This window comes from Amblyomma maculatum, chromosome 7 (genome assembly GCF_055883805.1).
Source record: "Amblyomma maculatum isolate TAMU_Amacu chromosome 7, ASM5588380v1, whole genome shotgun sequence".
Classification (NCBI taxonomy): Eukaryota; Metazoa; Arthropoda; class Arachnida; order Ixodida; family Ixodidae; genus Amblyomma; species Amblyomma maculatum.
This window is the reverse complement of record NC_139350.1, coordinates 92177993-92200030: the sequence shown is the minus strand read 5'-3', so window position 1 is coordinate 92200030 and position 22038 is coordinate 92177993. Positions and strand designations below refer to the sequence as shown.

General features: G+C 45.2%; 1 protein-coding gene across 1 annotated transcript in view; it reads right to left on the bottom strand.

Moving 5' to 3' along the window:
• Positions 1-16427: 16427 nt before the first annotated feature.
• LOC146183956 (microtubule-associated serine/threonine-protein kinase 3-like) overlaps positions 16428-22038 on the bottom strand; it is a 57717-nt gene continuing 52106 nt past the window's right edge. Inside the window, exon 14 of the mRNA XM_084608447.1 lies at positions 16428-16725. Coding sequence (XP_084464573.1) covers positions 16459-16725 — 267 coding nt within the window. The 3' untranslated portion in view covers positions 16428-16458. The remainder of the gene's footprint in view (positions 16726-22038) is intronic.

Sequence of the window (22038 nt, the reverse complement as noted above, 5' to 3'; positions counted from 1 at the left end):
GCGACGCGATGAACTGAGATAGGTGTATGGGGCCGAGTGCGCTGTCTGTGCGGCGGCAGATAATGTGTGCACTGTGCTTTTTCCGAGCTGATAGTGGCTTCCAAACCGCTACTGGCAACGAGGCGAACATCGGCCTCGCGCAGCCGACAGTTCGAAAGCGTTTACGGCGTGCAGCTAGGGCGGCGGCGAAGAAAGGCTTCCTTCGTCACGGCAGCATACCGGGCGTCGTCGGGTTTGTCGACGGCCCATCGGGCGTCTACGAGTAGCCTTGTGATGTCCCTGTTTTCAGATATCAGATGCCAACATGATTTGGGTCATGAACCTCCCTACGTGGGATCTTGGCATGATGCTTTCTTCTGGCGGCCTTCTCGGCTGCACACAGGCATGACACAGGCCGAGGCAGGCCTTCTGGCTGCTCTTTGCAAGATAAGTTATGGTAGGCTCCCCATGCCTCACATGTATTACCGTTCTTGGGCTTTTATAAAAGCTGACACGTAAGACACGTCGTACATTGTTGAAATGCCCACGTAAGAAACGAAGATGGGAATGCGTGTGTTTGATGCCTGTATTGAGTAGGAATGGGGCACCAATTATACCGATATGAAGTGCAAGGCTGTCCTTACAGCAGTGTTGCTGAAACGTTCAATCATTCATTGTCTGCACGCCCATGAATGTCATCGTCAGCAAATCCTGGCAATGAGCTACTTGATGCGACTCTTCCATTGTGTCAGCAAGGCTGTTAAAGTTTATGAAGCTGTTGAGGTCGACAACGACGAAGAATGTGCTTAACAGCGTGCCATTATCGGTTATGCTGGTGAAAGGGGCACCTGTTGGAGACATGGCTGCCAGTGCCATGGCATCGCGGTCCGAACTCTCCATAACGGTTATAGAACAAGGCATACACCTCCACAAGGTTAATGGTGGATAACTGCATAGGCGTGCTGAAGAGCCGCTTCCAGTGCTTGCAAAAATACTAGACGCTCCTCTACTAGCCAGAGCGTGTGGCATGTGCCGTGCTGCATAACTTCTTTGGATGTCTTCCTGTCTGCAGACGAGGAGGGTGCTGCTGGCTTGGACAAGAAAGGGTCACATCTGTGTATCGGCTACTTGGAAGTGGGATCACTGTTGCCATGCATACCTCTAGGGAAAAGTCATACAGAATCATGTTAGCCTGTTCCACAGAACCTGCCACCAGAGCTGGCTGGCACAGCTGCCCATGGTGCGGCAACAGCTGCGGCGTCAATCCCAGCACAACAATCGGCTATGATATACCACACGTAGCTGACCAACTCATCACAGGCAGCCAAGTGCAGCGCCTTCTCGTTTCATGTCTGTGCCAGAAACCTGTTGTGATAAAGATGAATCTTCTTGAACCTCATCTGTCAAGTCAAATTTGTCTTCGTACCCCCCCCCCCCCCCCATTCACTGTTGCTTGCAACCGCGCATGTTGGTGTTTGTGTGTGTGCATATGTTTGAGTACATAATTAAAGTGTTTCACAACGAGGCAGCAATTGTGATGCCTATCGGAATGGGAAAGTCTCACAGAAGTTTTTTAGAAGCACGTGTATCCACTGTGCACCTTTATTTTCCTGCGGCGTTTCACACGCTTCAATATGCAGCAGCAAAACCAACTGCCTGCAATAGCACAGGCAGTTATTTGCACGTGCTGCACAATTGTGCTACACAGAGAAGACACACACGAATAATTTTTTAGAGCCTGTAAGCTGGCACAGTACTCATCGCATGTCTGACACACTTCAGAAACAAGAAATGATAGTATTGTGCATAAAACTGCGACTCAGAGGCATGACACAAAAGAATAGTTGCTTAACGATTACAGACTTGCATAGTAGTTGTCATAGGTTTGGCACATTTCAGAGGCGGGAAACAAAGTATGGCACTTAACAGTGCAGAAACATGACACAAGTAGTGCTATGTACAATGTTTGCATAGGGTAGTCTCCATTAGTGAACCTTCCAGGACTACAGGCCTGCATATACTGTTAGGACGCATAGAAAGTATTTGCTTAATGCTAAACAGTGTAAAGATGACAAATTAATGCATAATATTGCGAGTTTTAGTGCTCACAGTGATTGTAGCGTAAGCAGAAAATCCCATAGGTATACAAAGTGGTGCAAAAACATCACATATGCATCAAGCAAATGGTGTGTGGGCAGAAGGTATCGCTCAAAAACAAATCAACTCAGTCATGAGAACAAAGAAAAAAATACAGAGCACACTACAATGAAAGCTACATCGAAAGCCCTGTCACGGTGGCACTGCAGTGAATGAAGGCTTCGGGTTCAGTCCTGGCAGGGGTGGAAGCATTCCCATGATCATGTTCTTTCCTAAACTATCCAGCTACATACAAACAGATGATCATTCAAGGACAGAGCTTCATTTTGGCCTACACTACATGCTTCACAGTCGTCTTGTATTTCCTAAAGAGAAACAAATAGAACCACGGAGCATGCACGTTGCACTTTCAGCTTTTTTCTCATTGATACTAGTAGGCGCCGACCGAAAACACCTTTGCAAGTTGTCTTTGTCCATTTCCGTGTCAAGCGCTCCATGAAATTTTATCGCTGCGGGCCCTGAACTTCGACTGCATTCTATTAGATTTTCAGCATGCTCACGGCAACCGCACGGTACTTCGATTTCAGACGACGCTAAAAAAAGCAGCACCTTCTCGGGGAATCAGCTGTTTGCTTGCAGGACGCCATGACGCCGCCGGCGCACCCTCGCGGCAACAAAAGTTACCTAATAGCTAGTATAACTACAAAACTAAGAACGCTTCTACTTAAGCTCAATGTTCATCAAAACTAAAATAGTATCTTGCCAAAATAAATCTTTGTTTGTTTTATTTATTTCGTATTAGTTGCGTCGTGTTAGAAAAAGTTAAGAGGCGGTCCCTGCTCAGTTTTGTGCCACACTGTGGCATCAACGTTTGCCGAGGATTCGGGACTATTAGGGCGGAGCCATGCTAAAAGTCGCTGGACGATTGAACGCGGACGAATTGGGCCATTTCGTACTTCGTCACGATTGACGTCTCAAGGCTGCGTCACGGCTTCGTAATTTTGACGTCACGCTCACAAACTTGTGAGCGGAGTCCGTAATTCGGCTCCTGATAAGCTCCTGTAAATGTGTGCCAATCTGAGCCATTGGTCTGTCCTAGTGAATGAATCTCGATGATTTGTGAAAGCTCGATCCATTGCACAATTTCCATCGTATGACGAACGACACGCTATCAGTTTCAAATGTACTGATGCCACTTGTGTCCTTGCTGATTATTTAATATGCTGTCGCAGTGATGAAAACTAAGTGTACAGACTAGCGCGATTTGAAGGTTATCGCGCGACCGTCGACTAGCCTAGCGTTCCAGGCGCCTAGTGGCCGGTTTAGGAACAGGAAATATCATGATTTTGCATTCTTCTTTTCCTCGTTCGCTACTTCATGCTACAGCCATCACCCCGCAACGAACTCACCCCCGTTTCTTTTGCCCCATTTCTTTCTAGTTTAAGCTTTCCATTCGCTTCGATAAAGTGCGCAATTGGTTGCCTGGTATCTTCGCGGATGATAACAAAAATTGGTGGAAATACGTCATGCACAATGTGATCACTCCCTGCTCGCGAAATCAAAAAGAAACAAAATTAAAAACCTACTCGCAAAAGAGGGAGTGGTAGCTGCGAAAGGAACATCAATGAGAGTGATAGAAGCTGGTCTGACTCCTCCTTCGTCATGGCAGAGGATTCTGGACAATGGCGCTGCTGATGTTCTCGGTCGACGCTCGCGCGATAACCTTCAAATCACGCTCGACTGTACAAGCACCGAGCGCATCTCAATAATTGTAATTAATTATTTGACAATATGAAGAAATTAAAAACGAATAGTTGGAAAAATGGAGTTCAAAGGAATCAAAAGTGCGCAGAATGAACAGTCAATGCTTCATGATGCTGTTGCGAAAGTTTAGAGCGAGTATTTGATCCATTAAATAATTGAAATAATAAAAAGATTATTTTACTGAGGACATTAGTTTCGGTTTCGGGTGATGACGCCATTTGATTGAGAGCTGTAGTGTGAATGGACGAACGAACGCCGACAGTAGTTACTATTAGAGGCTTTCGCCTTAAAGTTGTTCGGAAATAAAGCGCGCAGGCACTGCGGGCAGCTGGAGCGGTCGGGTGAGTATACGTGTACCAACACGCACCGTGGCAGCGGTGGCGTCCTGAAACTGGTCGGTGGGATCGGTCTATTCTCTAAACCACGGGAGCACACACCAAGTAAATCGTTCACGGCGGCCTCCTCACAGCACAAGCGAGAAAGCACACGCGTGTACGTTCAGCTGAAGCAGTCGCATGAAAGTCAGTAGGAGAGCGCGTCGGCCTGCCCGACAGGTTACGCGGTGCCACTCGGAGATGGCGCTGCTCGCTGTTCGCTGTATTCGCTGGTGTCCGCAGCGCCACACTGGAATGCTTTGTTCCCCATAGGAAACCCAATCTAATATTCCGCGAGACGGCGGAGCCCCTTTTTTCGCGTGGCCGCGAACGGTGAAACGTCGGGGCGCCACCGGAGTACACCATGGAATAGAGGACGTGACCCACCTGACGGAATATCACCACCACCACCATCATCAGCCTGACTATACTGACTGTAGGGCGAAAGCCTCTCCCATATTCCTCCAATTGTTAACCTGGTCCTATTCTAGCTGCATCTACTTGACACCTGCTACGCTTTCCTTCCCTCGGAATCAAGTTTGTTACCCTAACCTCTCTTCGCACTACCTCTCCTGCCCACGCCCATTTCTTCTTCTTGTTTCCACTAGAATGTCTGTAATTTGAGTTACTTCTCTGACCTCTTCTGCGTGCTTTATATCTGTTAACGTTACCCCTACCATTTTTCGTTCCATACCCCTCTGCGTTGTCCTCAACTTAAGCAGAACCCTCTACATTAGCCTCCACGTTTCAGCCCCATAGGTCATTTCAAGTAAGATGCAGCTGTTGCATACTGTCCTCTTGAGCAATACCGGTAAGCTGCTAGTCATAATCTGCGAGTGCTTGCCAAATGCGCTTCATTCCAATCTTATTCTTCTTGTTATTTCCCTTTCATGGTCCGGATCTGCGGTTACTACCTGTCCTAAGTAGACATACTCGCCTGCTACTTCCAGTGCTTCGCTACCTAACGTAAGGGGCTGTTCCTTCCCAAGGCTAATAAATATTACCTTAGTCTTCTGCGTATTAATTTTTAGGTTTACTTTTTTGCTTTTCCTGCCTAGGTCGTCAATCATTCTTTGCAGTTCATCTCCTGAGTTGCTTACCACGGCAATGTCGAAATGTACCGATTCCTATGTCAGCTTCTCTGCATGGCCTGCTTTGTAACCAAAATACGCCGTTTCAAGACGACCGGCTCGCATTGTTTGTGAAAACGAAGAGTCAGAGACAAGTTCCCCCTTGTGCGTAAACTGCCGCCACTTGACCGAGATGGCTTAGAGAGAAATGTCGCATGGGTGCAGCGGTTTAATTCCGTCCATGCCTAGAAAAGAAACCAGGCGGAGGATTGTACTGCGCCTGTCTCCTCGGGCAGGGTTGGTTATCGGCGATTCGTTACCCACTATCCCTGCTTTCTTAGAGTACTAGGTCCAACTGAATCGACCAAAATTGGGTGTCCGACGTCAGCGAGTCGCAAGTTTCAATAAATAAGAGACACCTGCCACTTCAATTCCACACATACCACTAGGGTGTCTTCGGAGAACAAGCAATTTTAGCTAAAAAAGACCTCAAGCGTTAGAACAGAGCGCCTACGACTCGACGTCATGGTATGCCCCGTTGACGTGTAAGTTTTTGCGAGTGCGAAGCTTTATTAAATCTCAGAAATGAAGAGCAAGCATTGTAAAATAACTTATATATATTAGAGGGACTGCTCGTCTGTTTTCGCTAAGTCGGTATTTCTGACGAGTCATCGAGCGGGTAATGTGCCAACACATGGATCCCGCATCTTCCACAAATTACTAAGCTTTGCAATCTACGAGTCTTGTTGGACGCGCGGACAAACTTTTTTCGCTGCATTTACTTTTTTGAGAGTGCACATGATCTGTTTTAACTAAGGTGGTAGCGTAATAAAGCCAGCGTTATAAACGTCACATGCTACAGCGGACACCGACAGTCAGTCAGTGAGAGCGCTGCTTCATATCCAGGTGCTGACGGTACTTTTATATTCAAACATATTAGATACAATAATATATTTAAAGTAAGGATTTGCTTTGAGGTGCACGATGTGACGCAATGTAAGCTCTCAAAACCACGGTTCGCACATTACAAACTAAGCTTCTATTGGCGAAACAAAATGAAATAATTTTTCGCAGTCTCTTCCCAACTTTTTGAGAGATAGCCCTGAAAAGTTCTGGCGCTACTTAAGTGGTAGAAAATATTAGGTAGACCAAATATCAATCAATGGCAGGATTTTGGATATTCATGTCGATGTTGCAAATCATTTCAATTCTCTCTTTACTCTGTTTTTGCTCCCGCTGATAAACGAGTGCAACTGCACTGCAGGAGTCTCCATTAGATATATCAGGGGACTTCATAACGTATGAAGGCGTAATGAACATGTTCCTAAAGCTTAAAATCAATTATCTGCAGATCCTGATGGCATCTCTAATCAGTTTTTGCGCCATTTTATGTTCATTAGCCCATATCTTAATTCGTTCTCTTCGAACTCTCGATAAAACATTTTGTTGTTCCCGATCACTGGCGCCTAGCTCGTGTAGGTTCGGTTTCTAAGAAAGGCGATCGATCGAATGTCAGCAAGTATCGTCCTATCTCCTTAACTCCTGTACTTGCAAGCTCATGGAGCATATAACATCCAAACCTATTATGTCCATTTCTGGAAGCAAATAACCTTCTTCCGCCCATTCAACGTGATTTTAGAAGTTTATCTGCAGTAATGCAGCTCATCACAACCATTCGTAAATTTGCTTCCTCGATTGATAATGCTGGGCAGGTTGACGTAATTTTTTGGCCTTCATAAAGGCCTTCAATCGGGTCATTCACAGTAAGCTAATCCTTAAACTCTAGGATATTGGTATCTATATGGCACTTGTCAAACGAATTCACACTGATATTTTAAACAAGAAAGAAATTGTTGATGTTAAAAAAAATATTCTGGCATTTTACCTGTTACCTCTGGAGCGTCCAAGATTACCGTTCTTGGACCTGTCTTATTTCTTATATTTATTAAAGATTTGTTTGCCTTAATAAATACGTCTTAAATTAATTTTAAACTTTTTGGAAATGACTGCATACTTTTCAATAACGGTACCGACACATCAGATTAAAAATGTTTGCAATCAAACCTGAATGCTGTTAAAGACTGGTGAAACTTCTGGTCAATGGAAATTAGTATTGTTAAATCTGTTCTTCAGGTTACAAATAAAAAGGTTTCTCACAGTTTTAGTTGCACAAGTGATAGCCTTCTATTGATGCAGGTGAGTGAATATAAGTATATGGGTGTCACCTTTACAGACCACCATTCATGCCCCAGCCACATTAACAATATTTTCCCGTCGGCACCGAGAAGTCTCGGCTTTCTAAAACACAAATTAAAACATGCCCCTTATGAGGTTAGGGTGCTTGTCTACAGCACTCTAATTGGTCCGAAACGTGAGTTTGGTTGTATTGCGTGGGATTCGTTCTTGAAAAAGGATACATACAAACTTCGAACGGTCCAGAGAAAAGCCGTCCGCTTCATTTTGAATGTATATCGAAGCTCCATATCAACTTCCTTTTAGATTACTAGCAAAAACATATCGACTTTAGTCGGGGCATTTACAAGACTTAAATTTCTTTATTCGCTGTATTCCAGACAACTCAACATGAATCCTGCTCCATATCTAAGGTCGCGCTCCACACGACCGACTTGTTATACTCAAAACCATAGTCTTTGCCCATACTCTGCCCGTACCAATACGTTGAAACACTAATTCTTTCCGCGCACTATCACAGCATGGATGTCATTGCCTGCACGTGTCTTTACGGCTCGTGACAGCGCTGCTTTTAATGAACGCGTTTTGTCGCATGTATTGAACTAATGCGATTCGCCCCATTTTCTCTGGTTTATTTGATTGTTGCTCTGTAATAATTGGTTTGCTAAGCTGATGTTTATATCATTGTTTTCAGATATATGTTCCCCCCTGCTTGGCCTTCTTGACTGCATTATTTGTAAATTAATAAATAAGGACGCGCACTACACGATCAAATATGCTTCATCGTCATCAGTCACCGGCTATAGGTTTGGTTTGTGAGGTTTAACGTCTCAAAGCGACTGAGGTTATAAGAGACGCAGTAGTGGACGACTCCGAAAGGTTCGAACACCTGGGGTTCTTCAACGTGCACTGACATCACACAGCACACGAGCGCCTTGCTTTTCGCCTCAATCAAAAAGCGGCCGCCGAGGTCGGGATACGATCCCGCTTCCTTGGGAACAGTAGCCGAGCTCTGTAACCACTGCGCCACCTCGGCGGGTACGCCGGCTATAGATATCAATCGGGAATAATCAATTTCGCTCCTTGACGTAACCGTGCCTTGCGCAATCTTCTTTAAGGTGCAATGCAAGTGGTAGAATGCGAAGCTCCAGCGCGTGCTCGTACCGTGCAAAAAAAAAAAAAAATACGTGACGCACGCGGCGAAAACGGACAGAGCAGCGAATGGAGCCGCAGCCCAACAGTTCGTACTTTTGTCCCACAGATAGCACTGTTCATAAGGAGACAAACGATTATCATTTTATAAACCAGGTCAAGGTACTTCATCCTTTGGTACACGAAGCCGACGCAGGAATTTAGAATTGCAGAGGTTTCGGAACAGCCGTCGCATAAAGTACAGTAGAAATAGCAGAAAGGAAACGTAAGAAAGGGGTAAGAGATGACTTGAGGATTGGTGGAGAAGGTCACAAGGGCACCTTTTGACTGATGAGCAAAAATCCAGGCAAACATGAAATACTGAGTACTACAAATATTAATAGCCAAATGACATTTCAAACAATCGTGTTAAAACGGTATGCTAATAACTTTAATGTGCATCGATGGCAAGCGCCACTTTCAGGATGGACATACCGTTCTTTCCTGCAGCATGTTGGACCCCACACTCCCGTTCTGGCGTTCAGCTCCACTGAGCGCAGTAAAGCGGCGGGGTGTGGCGTAGAGATAACTACCGCAATCACTGGCATTTCAGAAAAATTGGTGCTACGCCAAGAAAGAGCGGTTCCAGAGGTTATAAAGTGAATCAGTGCAAGGTACAGTCGTTGCTTCGAAGTCATGTAGTAACACTCTTTAGGATTCGAGGAAGGTCATCCAGTTAGCGAGAATAAGACAAAACAATTACTGGTGACACTTCAGCTCCATCTTTAAGAGTATGGCGCTATAACGCAGGCTATCATGCCTCGGTTTGACCATGACGTTGCTTGCTGAAAGGGGACCATTTAGCCATGAATTCAATCGGTGAAATTACGTTCAGTAAAACAAGTTTCCTTCCGCAGGTCGTGAGCACGCTTAAAATTTGCACGTAGCAGGCCATAAAATATCACACAAACTCTTGGTGGGATTCGAAGTAGTTAATTGCCCGTGTATGCAATCATTTTCATTTAGCTCTTGAAACTCCCGAGCTTCTCCATGTTGTTTGTGCGCATCTACGAGATCACTCTTCAAAAAGCCGACGGAGCAATTACGACTCACTATCCATTTATTTTATGTTCAAAACACAAATTCTTTTCTCTGGGTTACTTCGATTTCAGCTGGTTTGTCGACATTTCTACTTTTTACACCACAGAACTACTTCCTTATAGAGAACAATTTACCTCACGTGTTAGTGTAATAAAGGGTCCAGCCCGGGGTCTGAAGAGGCTTCACTATAAAATTTGAGGGCAGTGTTCAGTAGAGAGATAATTTAGTGGGCCCGAGCCGGGCCCTGGCTTGAAGACGCAGGCCTCTTCCGGAGTCGGGCGTTGGGCGCGGGCCAAGTAGGGTCTCGGATTCAGGCCCCTGCAGTGATCTAGCACGACGCGTCGCCTCCCCCCCCCCCCCCCCCCCCCCCACACACACACAGAAACAGAGGTGAGGGTAAACCGCACTCAGCGATTCTTTTGGAGCCTGTATAGTACGCGTCTTGTTTTATTTCTGTAGTCCAATACAGGAAAAAATTTGAGCTTTTTTAATTTCGGATTGCGGCACTCATAACACCTGCACCCCAGCTTTTAATAGCCTTCATTTCACAATCTGTTAGCAAGTAGGACTTCATTTTACATTTTAAAAACGGGGATAGAGAACTGTCGGAAAGCTACTTATATGAAACTTGAATATTGTCTGTAGGCCAGCGCAGATTGGTTACGCATCAGTCGAGCAGAAAGAGAAAAATACATGTGTAATAGAAAAACAGACATCGTTAACAAGTTAGGAACCTAAAGCCAGCGGTTTCTGGCATATGTTTTTATAACGGAATACAGTTCTAAAGACGTATAATCCAAAGAGAAAAGGTCATATGCATCATTTCTATATTTATTACACAGATACGGTATCGCACTGAGTCAACTTGGCAATGGGTATTTTATGCGAAACCGCTACTTCTTGGAGTAAATCGGAAAACCAGCAGGTATATCGGAAGCCGAAAACTTTGATATTGCCGGAGCAAAAAAAAAAAAAAATATTCGAGGCAGCTGATCCGAAGCAAGGTACATCTCGAGGAAAGCGAGGAGGGGGGGGGGGGGGGGGGGGGGCGGACTCAAAGCTGTCGCTGCAGCCGATGGCCCAGATTGTTTAACTGCCACTATGCAGCGTTGTGCATTCGATGTTTTTTCGACATTTATACAAGAGCAACGGATCCAAACACACTACTTTCGAATTGGCCTATTCAGGGGCGGTAAACATACCCATACCTTTATGGACCGCTCACCACCAAAGTCCCGAATTACCAATTTCGCTGATCTTTGCCAAAAGCCAGACCTTCAAAGCATTACTCGAACCAGAAGAAATATGGCATGTTCGCGCGCATACTTCGCGTTTGTCCAACTTCGCTAAATCGGTGCAATTAATTTCAGTGTTGCGAATAAATAAATAATTCTCGGTTTATAGTTTGGCAACGCTTGTGATTAACTGAGCATCGGTGTCATTAAGCGGTATCCTAGAAGCATATTAATTGGAACATTTTTACTCTGCCGAATATTTTTAGTGTCAGCAGCATACGTGTCTTCTACCGTTATTCTTAATTCTTCCTTGAATAATAATTGTAATAAACCTTGAAGTGTTCAATGAACCGAAATGGCAGCAGTTTAAACCCAATTGAAATAATGCAAGGCAAATTAGCACCTACGAATTTGAACAAAATTTTAATCGGCATGTTTAAATAAGGGACTCTAACAAAATGGGAAAATCTCTTCCTAAATGAGTAACACGACGTGTCGTTTTCATGCAGACATCTAAGGTGCTTTAAGGAATCTAAAATTCTTAACAATGTTTTTACTGTTGCCAAGGTAAAGGGCGCCGGTAAATTGATTTTAATATTCAGAGGAGATAATATGATCACTTCATATTTTTTTGGTGTTCACAGTAAGGCATTGGATCTGGCCCATGTCTTTAAAGGTACATCAGAATAACCTTGTCTTAGGATATTATATCAGCACATAAGCCAGCAATATAAGTAGAGCCTATATTTTAAATATATGCTCTACCCCGCCGTGGCAGTATACTATACTGTGACCAAGGATGGGGAACCGAATCCTGGCCACTCCGGCCGCTTTTTGATGGGGGAGAAACGCTAAGCGCCCACGCGCTGTGTGCTGTAAGTGCATTTTAAAGAACCCCAGATGATAGAAACCACAACCCCCACAAAACCCCACAAAACCCCGGCCCTCAGTCATCCCCCCCCCCCCCCCCCCCCCCCCCGGCTCCACAAAACCCCGGCCCTCAGTCACCAGCGGCTGCGGAACAACTGACCACGGCAGCGGTCCGACCTGTGACGCAGCAGGGGGTGCTAAGAAAGCCTGGCTCCGCTGGACAGGCTGCCATTTGAAACTGACTCTGGCAACGTTTAATGCTAGAACCCTAGCTAGTGAAGCTAGTTTAGCAGTGCTGTTAGAGGAACTAGAGGGCATGAAATGGGATGTCATAGGGCCTAGTGAGGTTAGGAGGACGAATGAGGCATATACTGTACTGAAGGATGGGCATGTACTGTGTTATCGAGGTTTACCAGAGAGGCGACAACTAGGAGTATATAGGTTTCCTTGTCAAAATATATATAGCGGGTAATATAGATTAATTCTATAGTATTAATGAGAGGGTGGCAGGCATCGTAATTAGGCTTAATAAGCGGTATAAACTGAAGGTTGTACAGGCCTATGCACCTACATGTAGTTATCATGACCAGGCAGTTGAAAGCTTCTACGAAGATATAGAATCGGCAATGCGAAAAGTAAAGACGCAGTATACTGTACTAATGGGCGACTTCAATGCCAAGGTAGGGAAAAAGCAGGCAGGAGACAAGGCAGTAGGTGACTATGGCATTGGTTCTAGGAATAGCAGGGGGGAGTTACTAGTTGAGTTTGCAGAGCGCAAAATATTAAGAATCATGAATACCTTCTTCAGCAAACGGAAGAACCGAAAATGGACATGGAAAAGTCCGAACGGGGAGACTAAAAATGAAATCTACTTCATAATGTGTTCAACCCCCGCCATTATGCAAGATGTAGAGGTAATCGGGAAAGTGCGATGCAGTGACCACAGGATGGTGAGGTCCCGAATTAGCCTAAATCTGAAGAAGGAACGCAACAGATTATAAGAAAGAAACCCATCAACGAATTAGCGGTGAGGGGGAGGGCAGAAGAGTTCAGGATCTCGCTACAGAATAGGTATTCAGCTCTAACCGAGGATGGCGACATTACCCTAGAAGCAAGGAACAATAATTTCAGAGATATCATTACTGAGTGCGCGGTAGAAGTAGGCGGTAGGATAGTTAGAGAGGATACCGGCAAGCTGTCTAAGAAGACGAAAGATTTGATAAAGGAACGCCAGAGTATGAAAGCTTCCAATCCAGCAGACCAGATAGAACTGGCCAAGATATCAAAGCTAATCAATAAGCGCAAGGTGGCCGATATAAGGAAGTATAACATGGAGAAAATTGAGCATGCTGTAAAGAACGGGGGAAGCCTTAAAGCGGTAAAGAAGAAATTGGGCGTAGGCAAAAACCAGATGTACGCGATAAGGGACAAGGCGGGCAACGTCATCACGAAAATGGAAAAGATAGTCAAAGTAGCCGAGCAGTTCTGTACAGATCTGTACAGTAGCCAAAGTAGTCAGGACCGTAATAAGATTGGCTTTAGGGAAAAACAGTCAGACGTATCACCAGTGACGAAGGACGAGGTCAAAAAAGCATTAGAAACTATGAAAAGAAGAAAATCAGCTGGAGAGGATCAGATACCTACGGATTTGCTGAAGGACGGGGGGGGGGGGGGGGGGGGGGGATATCGCGTTAGAAAAACTGGCCACCTTGTATACGCAGTGCCTGGTGTCATCGACGGTACCGGAACCATGGAAGAATGCAAACATTATCCTCATTCATAAGAAAGGGGACTCTAAGGACCTTAAAAATTAGACCAATCAGCTTACTGTCTGTTACGTATAAGGTATTTACTAAGGTAATCGCTAATAGAATCAGGACAACCTTAGACTTCAATCAAGCAAAGGATCAAGCAGGGTTTCGGAAACGGTACTCTACTATCGATCATATCCATACCATCAATCAGGTGATAGAAAAATGCTCGGAATATAACCGTTCCTTATACATAGCATTCATTGATTAAGAAAAAGCATTTGACTCAGTTGAAACCTCGGCGGTGATGCAGGCATTGCGAAATCAGGGGGTAGATGAGCCGTACGTGAAAGTGCTGGAAGATATATACAGTGGCTGCACAGCAACCATAGTTCTGCATAAAGAAAGTAACAAAATTCCCATAAAGAAAGGTGTTAGGCCAGGAGACACAATCTCCCTATTACTATTCACAGCTTGCTTAGAGGAAGTATTCAGAGACTTGGAATTTGAGCAGTTAGGGATAAAGGTAGATGGAGAATACCTCAGTAATCTGCGATTTGCTGATGACATTGCCATGCTAAGCAACTCGGGAGATGAGACAGGAAAAGTAGAAAGGTAGGGTTGAAAATCAATATGCAGAAGACTAAGGTAATGTTCAACAGCCTCGGGAAGGAACAGCAGTTTACATTAGGTAGCGAAGTACTGGAAGTAGTAGGCGAATATGTCTACTTAGGACAGGTAGTAACCGCAGATCCGGACCATGAAAAGGAAATAACAAGAAGAATAAGATTAGGATGGAGCGCATTTGGCAAGCACTCGCAGATTATATCTAGCAGCTTACCGGTATCGCTAAAGAGGAAAGTATATAACAGTTGCATCTTACCTGTACTCACCTATGGCGCTTGAACGTGGAGGCTAACCAAGAGAGTTCTACTTAAGTTGAGGACAACCCAAGGGCTATGGACCGAAAAATGATAGGGGTAACATTAAGAGATAGGAAGCGTGCAGAGTGGGTCAGAGAAATAACTCAAGTTACCGACATTCTAGTGGAAATTAAGAAGAAGAAATGGACATGGGCAGGACATGTAGTGCGAAGAGAGGATAACCGATGGTCGCTTAGGGTAACAAACTGGATTCCAAGGGAAGGAAAGCGTAGCAAGGGGCGGCAGAAAGTTAGGTGGGCGGATGAGATTAAGAAGTTCGCAGGGGTCAAGTGGATGCAGCTAGCACAGAACCGGGTTAAGTGGAGAAATATAGGAGAGGCCTTCGCCCTGCAGTGGGTATAATCAGGCTGATGATGATGATGATGGTAGAAATTTTCAGAGGCTCCACTACGGCCTCTCTTAAAGCGTAAATCGCTTTGGGACGTCAACTCTCCTAAACCTGACCACCTAAAGGTATGCTTGAAGTCGACATTATAAAGGAATGGACTCAGAGGGCTTGCTTAGGGCTCACCAGGTTGAATAATGCCTACCTCCGCTGAGGTGCCGTCAACAATAACAATCTATTTAGAATAACAACCTGCTTACGCTCGTATTTGTAGGGGCAAAGTAAGTCCAGACAAAAAGCACGAATGCCGTAAGTCCTCAGTTTACGAAGTAAAATATTGCGGCCCAAGAGCTCAAATGCTTTTATGAAGTGCACAAGTAAGCCTAATGGTGTTCATTTGCCCTCTATACTCAATATAGAATTCTGTCCCTTTGCAACAACAAATGCAATGCGGTGGGTCGTCCTTAAAGAAACCCAAACTAAGCTTCCGCTTTTAAGGCGTGCTTATTGAAGAAGTTCTTGGCTGCTTTAATTATAAACTTTTCAAAAACTTTATGGAATATAGGCAATAATGGAATCCGACGATTATTTTATAAATTACTCCTTTCTTTTTCCTCAAATTTTGGAGATATCTTAGCATATTTACTTTTCGTTGGAAAGGTCGAAGAAGTACTGCGCTAGCAGAAAATATATTCTTAGCAGGGCGCTATAATTTCGGCAACTAAATTTAGGGACCTTATAGGCTGTTGTAATCTGTTCGCTTTGATTTGTGAAGTTTGCCTTCCTAAAGCAATTCCATGCTATGAGAGACGCCGTAGTAGAGGGCTCCAAACTTTCGACCACCTAGGGTTATTTGAAGTGGATTATGAAGACGGCGCGCAAGGGGCGAGGACAAGGAAGGAACACCAAAATAACAGGACAGGCGCCAACTTTCAACTGTTATTTTGGTGTTCCTTCCTTGTCCTCGTCCCTTTCGCGCCGTCTTCATAATCCACTTCAACCATGAATCCAACTAGCCCAAAGCAAAGTACTTCTAGGGTTCTTTAACGTGCACTGACATCGCACAGCACACAGGAGCTTGGGTTTTAGCCTGCAGCGGAATGCGGCCGCAGCGACTGGGATTCGATTTCGCATCCTTGGGCACAGCAGTTGAGCGCCCTTTTACTGCTCCACCGCGGCGGGAAATTGTGATCTGCGTAATAGGTACACTTAATGGTCCCTAAAATGTTGTCGACTTCTTCTGAGTTGTTTAGGTTGAAAGCTATCGATTCTGCAGTAATTTTATTCAGTAGCTAAATGCCGTCTTGGAGCAACATGTTGCAACAAACCTTTTGAAAAAGCTTTTGAATTCATTAGCAACAGAAGAGCCAAATAAAAGTCTATTGTCACTCCTAGGTTCACTATATTTCTCGACGTGCAATCCGGAAGAATTTATTACTGAGCATTGTCGAGAAGCGATACGCGAATACGAATTAAAACCACTTGAGTAACATTCAGTAACCAAGATTCACCCATAGCTCCGTACATGCTGAAATGAGCACTGTATTTCAACAAGAAGCCGCGCCAAAGGCCAGTCACGTTAGTAGAGACGACTGGACAGGCACGGATGTTCTCAAGCTGCCTTTTAATCCGATTCCTCATATTCGACAGCTGTGAGGCGCGTGGCGATAGCAGCGTCCGAGATCGTGGTCTCGTGCAGTTTGCTAATGTGCACGCGATGCGCCGATCGAAGTGGCGACAGGGGCACTACAGTCACAGGAAGTTGAGAGCGGGATCCGTTGAGCATCTTGTGCAGCTGATCCCGCGTAAGCAACTCCACGGGAGACCCGTCCACGGTAGAGATGACATCTCCAGGGTAGAGAGAAGGCTGGTCGGGATTCGCGGTTGCCGCCTGCGTGCGCAAATCATTGTTCAACTTCATGAGGTACCACGCCGCAGAATGTGTATCTTTTATCAGAAAGGGAATGGAAGGATATATTTTCAACCTTTTGGTGAGCACCTCAACCTTGCCGTGAGGAGTTGGACATATAAAGCGTAGAGCAGTAGGGGCAGTAATGGGGGTCTGCGCAATAATTTCGGCCACTTAAGGTTCTCGGACTTGCCTTCGCATCACTCAGCACACGGACATTTTTCCTTCCCCTTCCCTTGGCCTCCATTCAGACTCGGGCCCATGACCTCGCTCTTAACGAATGCCAGACGACGGAGCACTCGCAGCAAATACCGCACTGCTTCCTTTACCCTGTGGTAGCGTACCCTTGCTAATAAGCAGCTCAAATTCAAAGTATTCAAGAGGGACGATAATTTGACAGATTTTCTGGTTGACGACACTGTCATCGAGGCTGGAAATGTAACAACGCTGTAAATGGCTATTAACCTTGGTTTTCTTTTAACTAGGTGGCGCAGTTTTTTTTTTTTTCAGCGACATGCTATGTCCTAAACACTAAATTGCATAAATTTCCTACGATATAGCGTTTATGGCGGGAAACAGTAAAATCAGCTCCTGCATCAGCATGTTAGATGAGCCTTAAAGGGGCTCAAAACAGCTATAACAATACAGTTTCCCTATGCCTAATATATGAAAGAATTTCGATGTAAAATAACCTTCCTGCAAGAATTTTTGAAATGCGGCCTTTGAAAGCAGAGTTATTTGCAATCAAAATTTGAATATCTGCTCCTTCGCGGGTTTTCTCCTCCTTTCAACTTTTTAGCGCGCGCAAAGGCTGGCCCTCCTCCACGGGCCTCGCCCACTGACACGTCACAACTGACGCATTTTCGCTTTTGCCTTTTTTGCTTAGCGCCGCACGCCGCAACTTCCGTTTTGGCGCGCTTACTTTCCGACGCGCCGCCGGGGGCCTCTCGTCGTCTGCTTCATCGTCATCGCCCTTCGGCGCGACTCGGAAGTTTTGGTTTTGTTGCCATGCTATACATCCCTGGCGTTGACCTCACCCTCGATTTCGTGTTACATCCTGTGCGCGACGGGTGGAGGATAGGTCTGGACTAGACTGGCCATTCCCTTGAATTCGCGAAGGCAGTTATCGAAGCGCTGACTTGTTTTGACGGGACATGAGCGGGAGGTTGCTACAGTGTGCAGTCCCTGGCTGCTAAGGTATTGCTAGTGGCGGCAGGATAAACATTCTGCATAAAGTGCCTCAAGACGCCAACCTACAGAAACAGTGGCCACAGCTCATCGGATAGTCAGCATCGGTGAAGAAAGCGTTTATCTACGTTTGTAGACGGCATTTCTCGCCCGATGAGTATAATATTAACCCGGATGTGATTCGCGATTTGGCGATCCCAACAAGACTGCGTCCGCGTGAAGGAGCGGTACCAACGCTGTTTCTTCCAACACTGCCGGTAAATGTAAAATGAAAAGATTAGGATAATATTAGCTTTAGACGCGTTATCACAGTACAGTGTGGATTTTTTTTTTAACTCGAGCGATCTTGCTCGACGTTGTGGCGTGCACAATTGAGATTTGTCATGATCACTGTGAATTACACTGCTCAAAATAGGCCAGTGGCGAGCTTACAATGGGATTTTGATATTTTTTGCTGTTACGCTAGTTGGACCCCATGCACCAATGAACCCATATAAGCAGTATCCTATCGTCGCCGGGATTCAGCACAAGATTCTTCAACGGCGTGTACTTATGGGGGTCGAGTCCCATCTCGGCACTCATCTGCCAAAATGGCTTTTCGAGCTCGCGGTCCATAATATCCGTTCCGCAGCAAGGGTATGAGATGTCAGCGAAAAACTAGAAATTCAGAATCGAGATCACAGAGAACGGTCTTCCGGGCGTCGCAGAGGGAAACTCTCTCTTGTACCTTGCTCGAACCTTGAAACATTCGTGTTTAGGCTCGTCATGCGTTTGATTATACCATGCTCCTTCGTGAAACATAGCGATCTATACAGAAGAAAAAAAAAAGAAAGGGGATGAGGAGAAGGGGGCTGCGTAGTTGTGCGCAGTGTAGTTTGTCAGCCGCGGTTCGGCATCAGCTGACTGCGGGAAAACGGCGAACGCGCGCGCCGACAAGAAGTAAACAAACTCTGTTCGGTGCCCGATTATGATCGCAGCATGACTCCCGCCCTGTAGCTTTTTTTTTTTGTTACGCCATGTGATGTTTGTACAGAGCGCACCCTGAAATGCCATGCGGAGGGAGCCGCGTACAAGTTCACCAACCCAGGCAGCCAGGAAAGAAACACGTGAAAACCGAGATGGGCGGTTGATAAGAGAATGAAGAAAGAGAAGAAAGGAGGAACGCTGTCAGGAATGAAGGGATGGAAACAGAAAAAAAAAGTGCCAAGAGGGCTCTACCCTTAAGGCCCGACCACATGGCAGCGCTTCTTCGGCGTCTCGTCAGCGTCTCGTCTATGAGCGTCGTCGCTCGGCGCGCGCCGGAAAGGGCGACCAAACACATGACGGCGTACGAACTGGCGTCTGCAAGGCAAGGCGTGGGAGAATCCTGGACGTTCGAACAATTGTCCCCCGTCCGTAGCTAAAATTGTCCTATTCAGCGACGGCGGTAACTTACTGGGGAGGGTGGGGGAGGCAATGGCATCAAAAGGCGCAGGCATGCACGCGGACAAAAAGAGGAGCTGTTGCTTCCGCGGAAACGAGTTGAGCCTGTGGCGGTTGGTGCCGCAGCAGCCCATGCGTGGCTTGTCGTTGGTCCCCACATGCGAATAATTTTCGGCGTCGACGCTGAGATCTGGCCCCTCCAGATACCTGCGTCTTTCAGCGTCGTCTCGCTTCAAGGGCCAGAATTGCACCTCCGGCGACGCCGATATCCGCGACGCCGACGCGGCGCCGAAGAAACGCTGCCATGTGGTTCAGCCTTTAAGCAGGAGGGAGGGGGGGGGGGGGGAGGGGTCGCGAATGAAACGTTATCACTCGCGTGAACTGGCTTATTGCTTAGTCGCTCAAAGCTGCCGATCGGAAGTGCAAGTGTTGGTTGACAGGTTCATAGACAGAAGTTATACACAGCTAGATTTCTGCGGGAAGGGAGGCCGGAGGGGGAGATAAACCGCAACAAGGGATGAGGACTTTTCCAAATGGTTCACCGACAACAATAAGAGCAGCAGCTTTCTCCGGTTCCTAACGGAAAATAATTTACACGGGTTTTTATAATATACCTTATGGCAAGCTTGCGTAAAAAAAAAAAAAAAAAAAAAAAAAAAAAAAAAAAAAAACTGCGCCCGCGATTGCAGCAGTGCAACGATCGAGTGACATCGTTCGGCGCAATGTTACAAGTGGTTCACAAATGCACATTTATTTTTGTCCCAGCTTTTCCAGGAACAGCAGGTGCAGATCATCAGCCGGCTGGATGGAATGGAAGGGGACCTCGCAGGAGATGGGCGTTGCGACCTTCTCGGCTACAGCGCCAAGTATGCACGTACAGCGTTGTTGTCATTCGGACTGACCATATCCTAAAATGGGAACAGGTAAGAATAGGAGAGGTAAGGCAATGCTGCGATATGAAAATTGGCAAGCTGCATTTAATATTAACTGTGTGAAGTCAGCTGCAGTGCCCAATAGTGCGAGTATGGGGCCTGGCCTCAACTTAACGAGTCTCAGTGCAGTCGTTAATAAAAGGCGACAATTTCTGCATATTATTAAGTTGAATTATTTTCAACCTCACCAAGAGTATCCTTGGCAAGTGCTGCTTGCATGTCTATATATAAAAAGAATCAAATGGTTCATTATACAATACAAACAATTTAATTACAAAATGGTTATTCATTGCAAATCATCGGGGAAGAGGTACGTTTGTGGCATACATTATTATGTAAAGAGTTTTTAATTTCATCTGTCTGCAAACCGCCACCAAGCTATCCGGACATATTGCAAGAACAGCAAATCGCACATACAGCACTACTTTGATGCCTGGCACATTACTAAAAATGAGTGCAGTTGCTTGCTTTAATAATTAGGGAGAGCACATGGTAATAACATTCTTCTATACTGCATTTAAGAAGTTGAAAGCTGTGAGCAGGTCGAAGAGCTGTGAAGCAATAGAACCATAGATCCAGACAATCACAAGTCATGTTTACTATGTTGCTGCCCTGAGCCAAGGTGATGGTGACCTGATCATCAGCATGTGGTGCAGCCTGTTGATTGACATATGCAATAAGCATGATGGCCATGATAGACCACACAACAAATGCCTGCATGAGCTTCTTGACAAACAACATCATGCATGAACAAACAACATGCATGACAAACAACATCAAAGTTTTCACTTTGATGTTGTTTGTCAGGCGTACGGCTCACATTTGTGGCATTTGTCAACCAGTGATAAATTTGAGGGATAGGTAATGCAAATAGAACTGGATGGAAAAAACTTTTCACACATCCGCACATAACAGCAAGTTGACATATGACATAGCCAAAAAAGAAACTCACAATGATGTGAAGAAACAAAATAATGTAAATGTGAGTGTTGAGACTGCAAGATATTTTAATACTGAGGCAGCTTGGTTATACATGCAAGTGCGGAGCACAAATACCATGAGATTTTCCATACTGTCATATAATGACAATTTAAAAGGAGACAAAGTGCAGCTTGTTTGCTTGACAAGATCTCTTAGATTTCGTTTCAAAGTAAAATAGTAGTACCAGACCTCGGGTCTTTTTATAAATATGATGCTAAACTGTTATCAGCTGCAATGCAGCAGTTGTAAGCAGGATAAGCATCTACGATTGACTAGAATACTACCAACACTGCAACTCATCAGGCAAATATTTATATATATTTTTTTTATCTATATATATTTCACTGATTCATGTGCTTTCAAGAAGCTGAACTCCATTCTGAAGAATTCCCGGTTTTTTATTGACACTCGACAACTGTCTCCCAAAACATCTTCTCTTGAATCTTTTCGCAGCTTGGTCATCAGGTGTGCTCCTAAATCAATTGCATACTCGTATGGTGGGATGCAAGTAAGGTAAGTTGAATGAGAGAGAAGACTAAGACATTCTTTTCCACTCCAGTGTGACTACGCAGTCCAACTTTTCTGCATGGCATGTGCAAACAATAAATCCTTGCACGAAGCTTTTAATGTATGTATGTACATAATATTGTCATTATAAAAGGAACAGAGGCCAGAGGATATAGAACACAGTGCGAAAAAGAAAAACAGGAGTTCATCTAAGAAAGCTTGTGCTGAATTTGCTCCATTTAATTTGCTCCTTTTGATTCTTCAA